Source organism: Macrobrachium nipponense, chromosome 31 (genome assembly GCF_015104395.2).
Source record: "Macrobrachium nipponense isolate FS-2020 chromosome 31, ASM1510439v2, whole genome shotgun sequence".
NCBI classification, from domain to species: Eukaryota; Metazoa; Arthropoda; class Malacostraca; order Decapoda; family Palaemonidae; genus Macrobrachium; species Macrobrachium nipponense.
The window spans coordinates 42,545,070-42,563,125 of record NC_061093.1 but is presented as its reverse complement, the minus strand read 5'-3'; the positions used below and the strand labels follow the sequence as shown (position 1 = coordinate 42,563,125).

General features: G+C 39.3%; 1 protein-coding gene across 4 annotated transcripts in view; it reads left to right on the top strand.

The window, feature by feature from the left end:
• Positions 1-13,852, top strand: part of LOC135206915 (GDP-fucose protein O-fucosyltransferase 1-like) — a 30,539-nt gene extending 16,687 nt beyond the window's left edge. For all 4 annotated transcript variants that reach the window (XM_064238404.1, XM_064238403.1, XM_064238405.1 and 1 more), the window contains 3 exons: positions 1,210-1,379; positions 3,789-4,022; positions 10,256-13,852. In XM_064238404.1, coding sequence (XP_064094474.1) covers positions 1,210-1,379; positions 3,789-4,022; positions 10,256-10,456 — 605 coding nt within the window. In that variant the 3' untranslated portion in view covers positions 10,457-13,852. The remainder of the gene's footprint in view (positions 1-1,209; positions 1,380-3,788; positions 4,023-10,255) is intronic.
• The last annotated feature ends 4,204 nt before the right edge of the window (positions 13,853-18,056 follow it).

Below are 18,056 nucleotides of genomic sequence, written 5' to 3'. Positions count from 1 at the left end.
CCTGTCAATATGATTTGGTTTCGTCATGTAGATGACATCTTAACATACTGGAAAAGAGAGTGGACCGATTGTGATGTCTTAACAAAAATTAAATTCCTTGGTCCTGAGCATAAAATTTAAAGTAGAATGGGAAACCAATAACCAAATTCCCATTTTAGATGTCTTAATCATCAGAACCAATATCAACTACAAATTCACTGTCTACAGGAAAGTGACATTCTCACTTTCATACATATATTTTTACAGCTGTAATGATATTTCAGTAAAACTCTGCATAGCAAGTAACTTATTTCTTAGAGCCCTCAGAATTTGCTCCCCAGATTTTCTTAACAAAGAACTTGAAACAATCAGAAATCAACTTATCTTATTAAAATACCCCAAGCACATAATAGAAAAAAGCCATACATAAAGCAGAGCAATTTTTACAAACCCACAGAAAACAAAGAACAGGAAAAATACACAAACAAAATCATAATCCTTGTGTGGATAATTTATGAGAGATCACACAAACCTTAGGCCAACCCAACCCTTTCATCTTCACTTACCCGAATACATTGGGGAAACCCTTAATTAACGTTCAACAGAAACCAGTTTCTAAAGACGTCGGAGTTTATGAAATCCCCTTGAGGGATTGTGATAAGTCATACTATGGATTCACTAGAAAATCTCTCTCGGAAAGATTAACTCAACAAAAGCGCTCATTTAGATTTGGACAACATAGTTCGGCAATTTTCCATCATATGAATAACACAAACCACACCATAGATTGAAACTCATGCCAAATTTTATACAAGAGCAGCTGTCGATACAAATGTCAGGTGATAGAATCTTCACTGATAAAACAACAAGATAATAGGGTCAACCTTTTCAATGGAGCCTGGGACTCTGACCATATATGTGGACAATATCTTCCTTAAGGCAACGATGAAGTGGATTAAGACAATTAACAGAACCAACGTCTGCTTAGCGGTGACCCCAGACATCACCTATGGGCATATCTCCCACTATATATTTCACCAATGTAACTTCTGTCATTCATTACTTGATGAGGGTGGAAGTCAGCCCACCAAAATATAGTCCTTAGCTTTAAATCAGAGTGTTTTAATGGGCCTTTTATACTTTAAATATATATATATATTTATATATATATATTCCCAGATATTTAAGTGACATATATTATTTAATATTAAATTTGTTATCCCATTACAGTGTTGGCCTTTACTGGTGCTCCTGCTAGCTTTCCTGTACAGTTGAGTAATCGTCACTTGCACAAGTATTTGTTGTGGAATGAGGATATAACAAATAAAGCATTGGAGTTCATTAAAACATTGCCAAGAGGTCCTTTTGTTGGGATACACTTAAGAAATGGAATAGATTGGGTAAGTTTTTTATATAAAAAATATAATGTTAAGAAACATCTTCTGTTTGGTAAGTTTTTTTTTTTTAAATTTTCCATTCATTGAAGTAAATCGAGTATGGCATATGAGAGATAAGGAAGAGATCTGGCTTAGGTAAACATATGAAAATTGTTATGTAGTATAGTAATATACATATAACTCAAAGTCAAAACCTTTGAATTGTCAGCATTGAAGACAGTTGTGTTAATGTGTATGCAGGAAAGTAATGAAATATATGGTTATTGTGTGGAAGGTTCTAGAGTGAGTGTTTACATCTGTGAAGTACCTTGTAACTTGTGGTTCAGGTAGCACCAATATGAATTCATCGAGACAAGTTTCTTTCTGTATACAGCAGTATACATACTATATTATTTGTGAATTTCAGTCATCTGCCATTGCTTTATGTTAGCTATCAGACTTGTTTACATAACTTCTGTGCAATGTATAATTCAACATTTAACTGTTACGCATTTTGTATGTGACTGTCATAATTTCAAGCAACACTAAATGCAACATTCTGGAGACAAGTTTAAGGAAATATTGTCAAAATCTTTGATAATTAAAGCTTGTTATATAGCTTTAATGGATTATCTTTGGACTTTAAATATGGTGACTTGGATTTGGACTTTGTCATGTACCTTCTGACCTGTGTGACTCAAGCAGAGGCTAATTTGAGGCCTTAGAATTTTGACTTACTGATTTTTTATTTAATTTTGGATGTCTTTGATAGTGTATCAGTCATATGCCTCTATATGTTATGCAGGTGTAAAAAAATAAACAACTGTTTACCATTGTTATAGGATCTCACTTGTCAACATTGATATCTCTTATCAGTTACATGAAAAAGAAAACATTTGGTTATTTAATCATATCATGATGAAAATATTCAGTATGCTCATCCTCTGTAGGGTGGAGAAAGGAATAGATAAAATTATGAAGATGAATCAGTTGATTTTAGAAAAGGTCCCTAGTGGGTATATTTAGGTAGATTTTACTTAACCAGTCTAACTCTATCATTAATGACGACAAATTCCCCAAGCCAGCCTTATGATAGCTAAATACCTCAGTGTTCAGGTTAAACTGCTTAATTATAATGTATATAATAATAAATATTGAAGTAAAGATTACTCTGTCAGACAATTAATGTAATACCTTATTTTTGCTGTTGATTATGTTAAACATAACACTAAGAACAATTTTGTCACTTCAAAGCACAAAAAAATATTTGAAATCTGTAAGTTATGAATCAAACTGATAAAGAGTTTATTACAATATAGTGTGCTCTATTTTCTCTCATACACAAAGTTCCAATATGTTTTGATTTTTTTTCTTCGGCTAGATGGTTCCTTTCATTATGTAGTATGAATTTAATTTTAAAATTATTTATAGATCATCATTAAACAACAGGCAGTCCCTGGTTATTGGAGATCCGGTTTTATGGGGCTTGTCTTACACTGAAAATTGCTGATTGTTGGCGCCGAAATGCGCTGGTTTCCAGGTATCGGTGCTGATAATAGAGTATTGGTACCATACATACCTAACAAAGCTGCCAGTCCAGTTATTTGGACAGATAATCCCCGAAAATCTCAATTTTCGGTTATCAGAAATTTTCTCTTATCATTAAGCCATCAGAATGGAACCCCCGCCAATAACTGGGAACTGCTTGTATTTATAATATTCACAGGCTGTATATAGTATGTATCTTGAAATTACTGTATTTGATTGCATGTAAGACCCCAGGCATATAAGCTCCAACCTCCTCCAATTTCAGAAGGGAATAAAAAGAATATAAAATTAGTGGTTACAATTATTTAATGGTATCAAAATATACAGCTACAGTTTGAAAAAAAAATGTGAAAAAAACATAGTTAGAACAGCAGTAAAAATATTTTCATTGTAATATCAGCTCTACTAGGGAAAAGAATTGCAGCTCAAGTATAACTGAAAACAATTCATAATACCCATTCAGATTCATAACATCCCTCCATCTCATCTGCCACTGATTTATAACTCGGACAGTGACAATGAATATATTTATACTCAAGTTTGCAAAAGATCAGCCAAAAATAAATTGTAGGGTAAATATAAGAAATTGTTTTAAAGTTTATATACTAGCATAAGATTTTAAATAAGTTTAATTCAAGTTACAGACTGGATTGTGCTTTTATTATGTCAAATTGATGAGTAAGCCTATCCCATAAGGTAGCCTGCATGAGTATGCATACACATGATAAATCATATGAGGGTAAATTATGAACTCTCTCTGTGGTGCAGTGTTTATATTGACATTGATTTTGATGAGAGAGAAAGAAAGTATGGTGAGCAAATGCACAGAACTCTACCAACACTGCTGGTTTTATGTGGTGTTGCAATAAATATTTTCTTTTTCAGGAAAGAGCTTGTGAGCATGTAGAACATAGTCCAAACTTTTTTGCTGCTCCCCAGTGCTTAGGTTACCGTAATGAACATGGTGTGGCTACACAGGAACTTTGCCTACCGTCTGAGAGCACCATTGTGAAAAAACTGAAACGTGTTATAAAGTCTGTTGGAGCCAAGAGTGTGTTTGTTGCTTCTGACAATGATTTTATGATAGAACCATTATCTAAAGCCTTAAATAAGATGAAGGTAAGTTCTGTGTAATTTTCTGTATTGAAAACTATTTCTGCTGCTTTTGATGTTCAATGATTTTGAATTCTGTTAACAAATATATTTGTGAATAAAAAATACTTCCCCTTCTGTACCCAAAAAATTAATTCAGAATTCCATGTTTTATGCTGGAATATTTAAAATAATTTCATGTTGTTTTGAGCATTTTTAAGTATAGAGCAATTACTGCAGTAAAGTCATTATCCGTCTCTAATGTTTTAGAAAACTGGTTTGGATGGGAAATAACTGCAGACCATATTCTGTTGGAGGTACCTGTCTTTTAACTTGAGTCATACCTGTAGAGGACCAAATTGACAGAAATTTTTTTACTGATTGTGAACACAATACTATGGCATAAATGTTTGTTTCATCACAAGTCCATTATAGTTAGCCCATTTTCATGGGTTTCAAATATTGCAGACAGTCAAGTCTTTTGTTTAACAGTCAAAAGAGTAGCATTGGTAGGCCTGCACATGCTCCTTCGGATGGTCTTGTACACAGCAGTTAACTGTCTCACTTTGAATGTGTATACACCTCAACAGAATTCCCCAGATCTTGACTGTTTTCAGAATATCTTGCAAACATTTAAGAATATCTTGCAAACATTTAAAAGATTTGAAACATTCAATACTGTTAGCTCACTTATTTCATCATAATTTTTTTTCTGTCAGGGTGATAAGTAACTCGGTGAAGATTCTTTGCCTTTAGATAACTTCTTCACTGGTCTCTTTGCCAGTAGATAACTTCCTTACTAGCTACAGTGTTTTTGCTGCTGATTTAGGTTGAGAGGGCAGTGCTTCCTTACTTAAGCTTTTGCTGAAAATTCAGCTGTATAATTAAGGAAATTTTGAGAATTTCATTGTTTTCAATTTATCATCTTATCAAATTGCTTCAGATAAAAATTTAATTATTCTAGGAATCTAGACAATCCCTATGGCCCTTGAAGAGTTATATATTTTAATTTGGTGGTCTGGTTAAGTTTCCTAGTAGTAATTTCCATTAATTATTTCAATATTATTTTTTTATTTACTGCTGGTATTTAACTACTATATGATTAAAATACAAAATACAGTTGAACCTCTTAAAACTAACATTCTGTGGTCCGGGATCTCCAGTGGGTCAGCTTGATTTTGAATCAGCCGCCATTAGTTCTTTGAGCGGCCACAAGGGCAGCGCCACATATTGTTTTCAACTTCCTGACAGTAAAGATTATGCCATATGTCTTCTGTTTTAAGGAAAATAATTGTTAGTTATGAAAATGTGTGAAGTCAGATATGTTTTCGATATTAAATTTAAATGCCTAATATATTTTTTTTTAAAGATTCCACTTGAGAAAGGTCTGCCAAGTCAAAACTTTTAATCAAAACAATGAGACATTTGGCAATGCATGAATTCCTTACTATTAGATTGCTTGAAAGACCTTTTATAATATAGCTATATACTTACCCATTTGATATGCCACCCACGAGATCAGGTGATGATAGAGGTAAGAAGTGAAAGCATGTCTTTATCTATACTAGAAAATGTTTCTGTCCTTCCCGTCTGTTAGCAAATGTTGTGTTAATTTTCCTCAATAGATCATAGATGTCAGTGTGCTTTGTTTACTTTTTGACGGTGAATGCACTGAGTGATCGCCGAAATTCATTCTTCATTTTTGTCATGGCATTACCTTCTACAATCAGAATAAATGAATAAGAAGTTCAGTACATAGTTCACTTATGGTTAGGCTAACTCAGGGATGTAGGCTGGATGTGTTAACTAATTTAAAGAAAATTATACAGTATGAAGCTGTAAATGATAAAAATGGTGTCAGAACTTTGCCATGTATTAGGCTAAGTTGGCAACTTGGCTATATGTATTTGGAATTAGCTTGCAAGAGTATGCTTACATAGGGTCTTAATTTTTTAGGGGTTTATTCTGTTATTTCAGAATTTTCTGTGGTCCAGCAGTGGCCTGGTCCCAAGGTTCCCAGATTTAAATTTGGGCTATATTTACATTTGATTTTAATTTATAGTTCTATTATGAACTTATTCAACATAAAGAACTACGTAAATATTGGTCACATACAATTATATATGGTGTATATATTTTATAGGTATTTACTATCATTCTCTTTACCAAATGGATATGATGGGTTTATAATTTAGCATAGGAATAAAAAAGTTGGTTTAATGAATGCAGGTGATTTTTGGGTTATGGTGCGGTCTCCATAAACTCTTAAATAACTGTCCTTCATGTGTTTTTATTAGTCCATATATGTCATAGAAATGTTGCTTTTTGATGTCCTAGATTATGACTTTGCTATTGCATTAGCGAGGTGGGTGATGTAGGTCTTATTTAGGTGTGTTCTGGCATACATAAAAAATCAGGTTACAATGCGTTGTTAGAAATGTTTCTCTGTCATAACCTGAGTGCCTGTAGATATAAACATTGTGATAGCAGTTATCAGGTTCTGTGAATATTTAATTATTTTTTAAATATTGTTATTTATAATAATGTCATTGTTATATAGAAAAAAAATAGGATAATGTTCAGGTATGGCTTTTCATCCCTTAACAATTCTATAAAAAAATTAGAATAATTTTCAGGTGTGAGTTTTCATTCCTTCTTAACAATTCTTCGATTTATGATAAGTTATTTGTGTTTGTTCCTAAGGGAATACAAACCAGAACCTTTAATGTTGAGTATTGCTCTGCACAAAATATACTCAGTGATTGAAACTTGGTAACAAGGTATATAGGTGAATGGAAGTAGGTAGGTAAGGGGACAATTACCAATTTTCCTTTGACTGGTTTAGAGTATGATTATCTAGTTTCATTCTGCTGTATGTCTTAAAATTTATCTATGGATTTATTTTATGTTTGATAGTTTGATTGTTTTCATGAGCATGGATGCATCTGAGAAAGAATAGTGAAGTTGTAAAGGGCAAGAATGTAATACAATTCATTCTTAGGTGTAATAAAGCAAGACTCATTCAGATTGCCATGGTCTTAGATTGCCTGTGGTGCTCTAGATAAGGTGAATGGTCTGATTTTCAGATCAGAAGGTTCCTTGTTGTCCAGCAGATCAAACTTGTTGTTCAGTAGATCAAGCAAGCTCCTCTTCCTGCTGTTGACATGTCAAGAGTCCTCTGGGGCTTTGAAGAACACAGAAGCCAAGTGTTAGGGGTAGCCATGCCATTGATGTCATAATAGGTCAACCCATCCATGAAATCATAACAAGAATTCTAGGTTTCCTCTTCCTTGAGAAAGGGTTAGGAGCCTTCTCATCCCTTCTGGCTGTGCTTAGAAAGGGGATTCAAGGGGAAGAAGGGATGTAAGGGGATTCCTTTCATACTGTTTGGCAATGATGCAAAGACAGGAGCAGAGCTCTGGGTAGTCTGTGTCCTTCAAGATGGTTATAGACTACAGACTACCTCTCAAGGAATGACACCCTCCTCTCTCTTGTTTTTGTAGAGGTATGGAGTTGTTTGAAGGTGCACACTGCTGCCAATGAAGCTTACAAGGAACAGGTTCATTGAATGCGGACAACACGCTGTGCAAGGTGACAACTAAAACACAAGCCTTATACAGCTACTTTATGTACAAAAAACAGTATGAAGCTGTACACTAATTCTTAATAACTGATGGGCCTGAAATTTTGCTTTTCCCTCCCAAGAGAAACACAGGTTCACTACACAGGTAATACACAAAAGTGCAAGCTTTTAAGAGATGTAGACAGTTTTTTCTTCATAACACTTTCATGCACAATACAGAAGGTAAACAATCTCTCCTCATATTAATACGAAATGCATTAGTTCCACAATTGTAAGTGTCTGTTGAATTGTTGTTAACACCAAAGCAAGTTCTTTTGTTCCCTGAGAGCTGATATTGCACTGGAAGATTTGACTTCCAATAACATCAATTACAAGGAGGATTAAGCCCACAAACAACATTTGAAAAAAAAAAAATCTTTTATATCTTTGCAGGGGTATCTATTTCCAATCTGTCTGTTTTTACATGTATACAAAAATAATTTCCCACATTGTTAAGTACACAAAACATTGAGATCACAGGCATGAGATCTTCATACGCATTCATTCATTCAATTGGCTGTAATTGTAGTTTATGGGTATAAGTACAAATTAGCTTCTATTCACACACTTTATTTGAGCTCCAGCATTTTCGGGAATCATTCTCTGTTTCTTCTGTCTCAGCATTACATTTCCTTGCTGAAAACTAAATCAGAGTACATAAGCTGAATGTATTAGTCAAGCCTTAATCCAAGTGTACCTTTGAAAGAGGTGAACCTCTCTAAAATTATTCCAATACAATTGGAAGGTGGTGTTGCACAATACCACAAAAAAACAAAATAAATGCAATAAAAAATAAACTCACATAACAGAATTAAAAATACACAGTGTTTTTCATAGCTTCAAAGCAATCAATACAATGCCATTTTGTCAGTTTTGACATTTTTTAAGATATTAAAAAGAAAATTGGCACATTTAAGATTTATAAGTTATTGTGCATCAATACCAGTCTCCTCAAAATTCGGTGTTTCAAGCGTGCTAACTGAGCCGCACAGTTCAAATATCATTTCACCACCCTTCGGTCAAGCAAAATGTATTTATATTAATTTAAGGAAGTCATAAATTATATAATGTTTTTTATATTAAATTTCATGTGCTAACTTAGAGTTGCCATGGGTGACAACACCACGGTGGTTGCCTACGTAAACAAGGAGGGGACACCATCTTCCCAGAGTTGAACTACCTGGTACTGGAGACACAAATGGTTAAAGTTCCAGAGTCTGGATCTGACCATCAGGTATGTCCGAGGTGAGGTCATTACTAACCAGTTATACAAGGCAGGTCAAGTTGTAGGATTTGAGTGGCCCCTACATCAAAAGAGTGGCCAACTCCCTGTTGGAACTATAGCAGGGACCCCAACCCCTTGTTGGAACTATGGCAGGGACCAAGAACCAATCTGTTCACCACATAAGCTCCTCCTGTACTGCTCCTTAGTCCCCAACCAAAGGACAGTGCTGCAGGAAGCAGCATGTTCCCATGAGGGAACATGGTTGTGAACACCTTCCCACCGTTCAGTCAGCTGAGGAAGGTCATCAGTAAGTTCTTCATCTTCCAGGGACTCTTGATTACATTGAGAGCACCCGTGACTGCAGCCAAAATGTACGTAGACCTACTCCACCTCGTAGTATACGTCCCAAGAAAACTTCTTGAAGCCCCAGACCTGGTTCAGGAGTGCAACAGGAGGTACCAAAAAGCAGTAGGCTCCCTCTGGCTTCATGGTTGGAGGCTATCCAGCAGCTCATGTGAGAGGGTTATCTGCCAGAGTACCAGTCTTCTGCAATTGGTGCCTTGAGAAGGACTACAATCCACTAAAGACCACAGTGAGGGAGGTAGTGGATTTCTTGGTGTATCTGCAGAAGACTACATCACTGCAGTGAAAGGCTGCAGAGCTGCCTTGGCCCATATCTTCAGGCCATGGGAGAGAGACCCTTTGAATGCCTGGGAATTGTCCGCCATCATCAAACACTTATGTGAAGTGGCCCCCCCCCCCACAAAGAGTTAAGGTCTCCTGAGTGGGATGTTACCCAAGTCCTCTCCTTCCTAAGTAGGTCTCCATTCAAATCTCTCAAGAAAGCATTTGATAGGGATCTGATGTTAAAGACTATATTCCTCCTCCCCCTTGCATTGGCCAAGAGAGTGGGAGAGCTACGTCTGGTAATACAACATCACGCATGTTGTGGGGTAGTCTTACATCTCTCTAGAATTCGTCCCAGACTTTGTGGCCAAGACCCAGAATCCCGCAGTGCCAGACTGAATGCAAACACTTATCTATCCCATCATTAAAAGACTATGAGGGGGAAATAAGGATGAGATTGTTCTTTGCCCAGTCAGAACCCTGAGGTAATACTTGAAGCATATGGCTCATCACAGACCAACCAGCAGAAGGATCGTCATAAGCACAGGGCGTGAACCTCATACACCTACCCATTAGGCATTTATTTTTTTTTTATTTAAGTCACCAGACAGCCTACAGCATGCTTTGCACTGAGTAGTACTATATTTTTGAAAGTACGGGTTTGTATCCTATAAAAAATACAAATTATTTTGAATGTGGTATTTTAATCAGAGGATCAAGCTAACATTTTTCACTTACAGAACTTTCCTGTGGAACCATATATAATTCAAAATCTGTAACTTTCAGGTCAGTGTGCATCGTCGTGAACCCTCTGATCCACATGTTGACTTGGCAATACTTGGTCGCTCCAATCATTATATTTGTAACTGTATTTCTTCTTTCTCTGCATTTGCTAAAAGAGAAAGAGATGCATTAGGGTTTCCTTCATCATTTTGGGGATTTCCTTTAGAAAAAGAAAAGAAGAAATTAGAAAAAGATGAACTTTGAAATCATTTGTCTAAGATTTTATCTGGTGCTCATGTATTCTGCTGTATCACAAATCTCTCAAGTTTATATGCCAGTAGTGTAAGTGCATTGTTTATAAGATATTATTTTTGCATTTTGAGTTATGAAATTAAATTCAGGTGAATTGTTCTTCCAATGTAGTCACAAACTTTAACAGGATGTTTGTTAGTTGTAAGGAATGTCTTGAGGATATGAATTTTAGTAAAAATTAAGGTTTGTTTAGCTAGACTATCTTATCTTTTAATGCTTTATATGATGAAACCAAAATTTTCTTGAAGAATGTCTGTTATGGTTTCAAGTTTAATTAAGTCATAAAACATTTGTGTAGTTTGGTAGTGCAAGATTTTTTCTAACTGTATAGTAGGTCTTCAGGGTAATGAAGTAAGTACTTTTAATACCATTATAACGGCTGTGAAATGTATAATTTATGCATTAAGAAGTTTTCTTTGCAAACTTGATATGAATCATTCTAGTATTCATTAAAGGGGTGGAGGGTACAAAATATACTTATGCAATTAAAGGTGCATTTACAATCTTACTTTTTAATGATGCATTACCGAGAAGTTTCACAAAGCACTTTTTTGTAATTTATATTAAGTGATATTGTGTATGGTGGTTATTTATGATATTAAAGTTGCTCCTAAGTTTAGATAGGGAACATAATTTCTGCTTATGTGTAAATTCAAACATAAGGAAATGTGTGAAGAAAACAAATAGAGTTAGAACTAACCTATAACTGAAAACATCCTTCAACTTCAAATAACAAATAGAAATAAAAATAAAAAGTCTGACAACTGGGAAAATTGATGATATCAATCTGTGGATAGTGAAGGTGGTTGTATTTTAGAAATGCTAATGAAATTTTTTCAAGTGTACTAAAGTGCAATATGAAGTGCTTTTCACCATATCAGAAAGCATAACTTATCCCCAGTCTCTCCCCTACTTACTACTGGCTGTGCATATGACTGAAAAAATTACATTTTGAAAAGTAAAGAAAAGTATGTAGCATAAACTTGACAATATCTGTGCAAATCTGGGGAACAATTGTCTTTGGGTGCTCTTTCTTTCTCTTGATTGTCAAAAAGGTCCCTTCGCCTCTCTCTCTCAAAAATGTTTTCTAACAAGAATGAAACAAACCATGGTTAAATTCAGTAAATATTAAAATAAAAATCTTTATGTATTGTTTCTACTGGTGTGTATTTTTACAAATTTGCGACTTGGGGGGCCTTGCACAAGGGATAAGAATTCGTCCGGCTGCTCAAAAGACCCCTTTCGAGCTCTATTTGTAAATAGAAGTCACGCGACTGAGGGCCAAGATGAAAATTTAAGGGTAAAGTGTAAGGAAAGCTCTAAAGATCAGATTTACAGAGGATATATTTACACTCTAGTTAACTTATGTATGCAAGACACCAGCAAGGGCACTAATGACCCTCAAGGTATGACTTAGTACTGGAAACAGTTGCTTGTAGCACTGGAACACGTGTTAGAAGGGGCTGACATGTTTGGGGATTGCAGTGCGAATATAAGCCAAAGCTTCTTACAAGGAATGAGAGGTCCACATCACACTGCAATGATGGGTGTGGTAGGATGTCTGTAACACAGGATGTTCTAAAAACGTGCCCAACACGCAAAGGGTTGGACGTGCAGTGATGCTGCCAATATTTAAGATGCTTAATATAAATCTTACATTCTCAGAATTTCCCCAGCGGGTAAGGAAACAAATGAATTACTACTTAGAACATTATTGCATTGAATGGGAGGGTGTGAAACAAAGACCCCAATTTTTGTTATTTCCCTTAGTAAATTTCATAGCATTTGCTATTGCCGGAAAGTCGAGCAATGAGCACTATTACACCACATTCAAGGGTACCAAAGCTCTTAGATCAGAGTAGCTTATAGAACAAGGGAGCACAGCTGTGGGGGGAATTGACGAGTAACGATGAACAATTGCACAAGCACAGAGACAAGGAAATAAAGAAATACAGAAAAAAATGCAAGGTGACTGCTGCTAACCCACACTACCGTAAGTTGATCGCTGAATTCCACTTCTCTAGTGTGCCAATGGAGGCGGGAACTTCGTCCAAATTTGGGCAGCAATGGTCCAGGGGCAGCGCATGGAGAGTAAGGGCACATGTCAGGGCTGTGTGCTGGTGACTGAGTCAGGGAACGAGCCAGTGAGAGATTTCCTTCCGTTGCCTGCTTTTATTGCCTCGGTTCTTCTCTCTGGCAGATTTCGGGTAAATTTCGGATTTGGGGGCAGTCCTTGGCAATTTTCTGTAAAAAGGGAAAAGCGGCAGAAAAGAAAACGTAGGAGAATGTGAATCAGAAACTAACAGAGAGAGAGAGAAGGCATGTCTTGTGGCTACTCCTTTATCATAAATTTAGTCTACTGAATGGTGAAGTGGAGAAAATTATAATAGTATGTATATTAAAAATATTGGTGATCAATAGAGGAAAAGGAGAAAAAGTCCAGGCATCAATGAAGTCGGTAATAAATACAAAAAACAAAGATGATAATGAGGTACATTACTGTTATACCTTTTAACATGTTAACTCTAGCTTTTTGTAATTTATGTGACTAATGGTATTAAGTTATTTTAAATTAGACACAAATGAGTACTATGATAAGCATTTGTTTTCTGCAATGAATTTCCCACTTTTTCGTCTGTTTTTTTAATTTTAGCAACTTTACCTCTATTCATGTCTTGATTCTGCAACCAAACGCACTGCCTTATATTCCTATATTTTATTGAGGATACATAAGTAAAATTTTATGAGGGGCATTTAATTTTCAAGTATGATTCAGTTTATTGTTTAATTAATCTCATGCTGTATATAATGTTGGCTGTTTAAGTAAGATACCTGTAAACCATTTCTATATAATTTTAAAACTATTTAATAAGAAGTTTCTATGAAAAATCTATTCAGAGAACTGTAAAACATTTCTGTATAATTTTAACTTTTTAATAAGAAATTTTTATGAAAAAACTATTCAGAGATGCATAGTTCAACAAGGAAAGGTTTTGCAATTTTTTTTTAGCAATGCATATGATGTTCTTCAAATTGTCACATTCTGCTTTGGTCATGGGGCGTAAATATCCAAAAAGGGTTCCTCAAACCACCACATGTTATTAAACAGCCTGGCTAAAGTAATATTTTTCAAGAACTACTGTGTCTGTCTTTTCAGTATTGTATTTAGTCATTAAGAAGTCCTTTCATAATTTTGCACGAGTGTAGATAAATACTTTTCTGTATTGTACCAAATGTATATTTCGTAAAAGTTAAAGCATTTTATAATTTTTATGATGATTTGTCACTTTTACAATGAATGATATAAAGTTTTGGATGAGAAACTAGAAATATTTTCCACTATTTGGCTTATAGTTTTTAATGTCCTATCTTACTGAATGGGATTCTTTTAATCATACTTCATATTGAGACATATGTCACAGTCCAGGTCTCTGGACTATAATCTTGGCTGTCCTATGTTTTAAAGTAAATTAAATATCTATATTTGAGATAGTTTTCAATTCTTTCAGTACAGGGAAACAAACTGAAAAGCATGGAATAAATTATAGAAGTAAAGAAAAACAAAATTAATAAATGACAATGAAAAATAACCCAGATAAATTATGAATTAACTATGAAGTAAAACATGTCAGCCTATCCAACAAATAAGTGTTTGTAAAAAATGTTAACTTCTGAATTGTTCCTACACATATACTGTACAAAGTCGGTCTTTACATAGGGGATAAACTTCCAGCACAGGCGGGAGCCGGCTGTTTAAGGTGGTTATAGGTAGTTGGCTACTAATGGAAGGGGGGAGATCCCTCCCATCAAGATGTTACGCAACCACTTTTAAATTTTTAGTCGCACCTAAGACTGACCTGTCTCCACTGCTGCCTGATGTTCAACTTAATTCTTTATTATTCATTTCCTTTTTTAATATAATTTTTGTTTTGAGATATTTTCCCTATATTTTGAAATAATGCAACATTTATTCTGTTATACGTATTTTATTTTCGTTCTTTCTTGCTGTGTAGTTATTCCTACACAGTTATGCCATGTAGCTGTTTTCAACACATTTTAGCATGTGATCTTTCTCTTTATTTCCCTTTCTAATTTGATTTTGCCTTTTTGATAGAATGTAAACCCAGCTTGATCTTAGCCATGGTGTTTGTTCTTTTATTGTTATATCTTTTTTTTTTCTATTATGCACGAAAGTAGCGAGGCCTATCTCTTGCCAACCAACCATTCTATTTTTAGGCATTTTCTAAACCTCGTTTAATCGAACATCCATATTCTACATCTTTCTTCTGTTTGTTCTGAAGAGTTTTCACTCTGAACAAGCTTGAGTTTTTCTTTCAACTATACAGTCCCTTGGAATGGGATTTGTTCTGATACTTATACAAACCCTCGGTCCTTTAACAATAGGAAGGGAACTTAGCGGCAGCTGAACCGGTCGTAAGCTTCGAACAAGGGGGTTCAGTAGTTAACTACTTGTCTGGCAGTTGGCGGTCAGCTCGATTTGAGGAGAGGAGTCACTGCTTTCGGCCGCGCTGGTGGATAGAGGTGCTGCTCGCCTCTCTGCCTGCTTTCAAGTCGTATGCTTGGTTTTCTTCACATCGTGAAGGCTTTTCTCTTTTTCTCTTACTTAGTGTGCATGTGCAAAGCTTACGTAAGTATGTGTCTGTTTTTGTGTATTCATACTGAAGTGATTGGTGAATTATTATGGATTCCCGATTCCAAGAGCCGGAGAGACCCCCTCGCCCCCCCATCAGCCGCAGATTGTGCCCTGGTGTGGAGGGATGTAAGTGTGGGGCCTTTCGGTCCTCTGTAGAGGTAGATCCTCATGAATTTTGCACTTGGTGCCGAGGGCGAGAATGCTCTCGCACCAAGCCACGTGATGTTTGCATTGTTTTGGTTGGAAGAGCAGGGGGAGCGCTATGGAGGGAGGAAGAAACCGCGTAAGCCGGCCAGGGAGTCATCCGAGGGATCTCTGGTTACTCCCTTGGTCACGGACATGTCTCCTTCTTTCTTCCCTCCATCTCAGCTCCCTCATATGACTCCTTCCCCTTCGGGGGGAGGGGGAGGTATCTTGCTCCTTCTCCTCTCTCGATCAGTCGCGCTTGGAGGAGGGGGCTAAGTACCCCGATGTTCAGTTGTATTTGGGGTCGTCTGTTCGCTTGGGGTGGGAACTGTTCCCCCCCAGGTGAGGGGAAACCCCCCACCTACTAACCCGATATGCTTCCTTCCTCAGATCTGCTTGCCATGGGGGACAATCTGGGCGGGCCTGGTACTCGCTGGGGCTCAAGGGGACACTGAGTGTTCAGGGGCTGCTTAGTCATCTGGTGAGAGGGGCCAGGCCGGTAACTCATGGCCCAACCACCACCACAACCACGACGGTATCCACGCCTGGCTACGCTGCTCCGCCACACCTGGTATACACCCAGCACGTTGCCATGGTTACCCCGACAGCTGCTGTTCAGGCGACGCTGCCGGAGGTGAAGAGGTATATGTACTTTGACACCGCCGCCTGGTTTTGCCGCTCTTGCTCCAGCAGCTCTCCTTTGGACCTGCCTCCAGTACAGAGGATGCCGCTGGTTCCTGCCCTGCCTCCTGTTCCAGAGATTACTGCCGCTTCATTACCAGTTCCTGCCACTGTTGTTCCTGCCCGTGGTGTTGCTGCCCCCACCCCAGGTCCTTCTGGACAGGTGCAGTCGGGCCCTGTTGCTTCGGCAACTGCCCCAGCTCCATCCTGGATGGAAGACCTGACAGTGGTCCTGAGGAATCTGACGAAGAAGGAGAAGAGGAGGAAGGTGTCATCGTTGTCTTCATCGTCGTCTGCCGCCGCTTCCCCTTCGACTTCTAAGGCCCCACAGCCGAAGAAGAAGAAAGTAGCCTCCTCCCCCCCACTAAGAAGGCTCGCTCTGAGACTTCTAAGGGTCCGTCCCACTCTGGTGGGACTGTTGGGACTTCCGCTGGTCCTCCTGTTCCTTCGGGAACGGGGCCCGTCTCTCCTCCCGCAAGGAAGAATACGGGGACTGGAAGAGCGCCGGCTAACACCGGTACTTCCTCGCCTGGCGCCAGAGGTTCTGCCTCGACGCCAGGTACCGTCTCAGCCTCTCGTTCGCGAGAGGTACCGAGTGTACGGTCGCCCGCGGGTGACCGTGCAGCCAAGACCCAGGCAACCGAGTCCGCTCGGCGCCAGGATCCAGGCATGGAGCGGAAGACTGGCGGGAGTTGCCCAGGTGACTCCCAATAGGCCAGCGATCGCTCTTGTGGCAATCCGCTGGTACCCAGGGTTGACGCAACGGTCCTAGACTGGCCGCGGGCTGAGGCGAGGAAGCGGTCCCCTTGGTCGCCTGGACCAGCCGAGTGGTGTGACGCGCCCTGAGGACAGGCCTCGCTCCCACTGTGACAGCGGACCGCCGCTCCTACCGGGACCGGGCGGAGAGGGGGACCAGTAGAAGCTCTTCTGACGCTTGGGACCGTCGCCGCTGTTCTCGGTCCAGCCGCTCGACCAGGCCTGCAGCTCGATCGCCTGCACCCCCCCCCCCCCCCCCCCCCCCCCCCCCCCCCCCCCCCCCCCCCCCCAGTTACACCTGTTCTGCCGGTGGGCGAGGGGGGGAGCGTCAGGTCTACTTCTCCTATCCCTTCAACTTCCTTGGGCTACACCAGGAAGAGCGAGGCGATCAGGAGTGATCGTGAGGGGCGCGATCCCGCCACGGCCCCCTACGAACCTGGCATGGTCCTAGGACCGACTAGATCGTATGCGCAAGTGGCAGGAGGAGACCATGAGGGGTCTGTTGTGGTTCCTATGGAAGGAGGAGGGTCTCAGGAGGTGTTCTCGCTGGACGGGCTTGACGGTCCGTCTCCGCAGGACGCAGTCACTCCTGAGATCCAGAGGTCATTCGCTGAGGTTATTGCGCTGATTCGTCAGCACAACGACCTCGGGGAAGGATTGCCGCTCCCACCTTCCGAGCCTACATCAGGTTTGGAGTCGTTCTGGGGACCCAAAAAGGAACCCAAGGCAATGGTGGGTCAGCCGCGATCAGCCTTGGCCGACAGTGTGCTGAGCCAGGTGGACGCTCTCATCTCCGGACAGGAGGGTTCGCTTTGGTCTGGCAGGTCGTCCAAGCTCCTTCCCCCATCTCTACTGCGACAGAGGCGCTTTTACATGCCATCAGAGGACCCTCTGCCACCCAAACAGGTTAACCCGGAGCTAGCTAGGCTAACTCCGGGGGTGTCTCTGCAGCAGCTCCTGTTGGAGAACCTCTCGTTCTCGCAGCAAGAGGCACTTGCCTTGGAATCTACCGCCATGGCAGCATTCCAAGCAGTCTCCTGGATAGACCTGTGGTCCTTCACAGTGTCTAAGGCCGCGGCCTCCTCGGGAAACATCACGTTGAAGGGGACCGGGCTTTCGTGAGACTGCCAGTCTGGAGGTAGGGCTATCTCCTACCTGGCCCACCAGATGGCTAACCTGTGGGCCAACCTGGGTCTTTGACGTAGGGACGCTGTCCTCACTTGAGTAACCAGGGCGGCTGGGCGAGAGGCGGCCTTGGGTCTTTGCAACGGACCG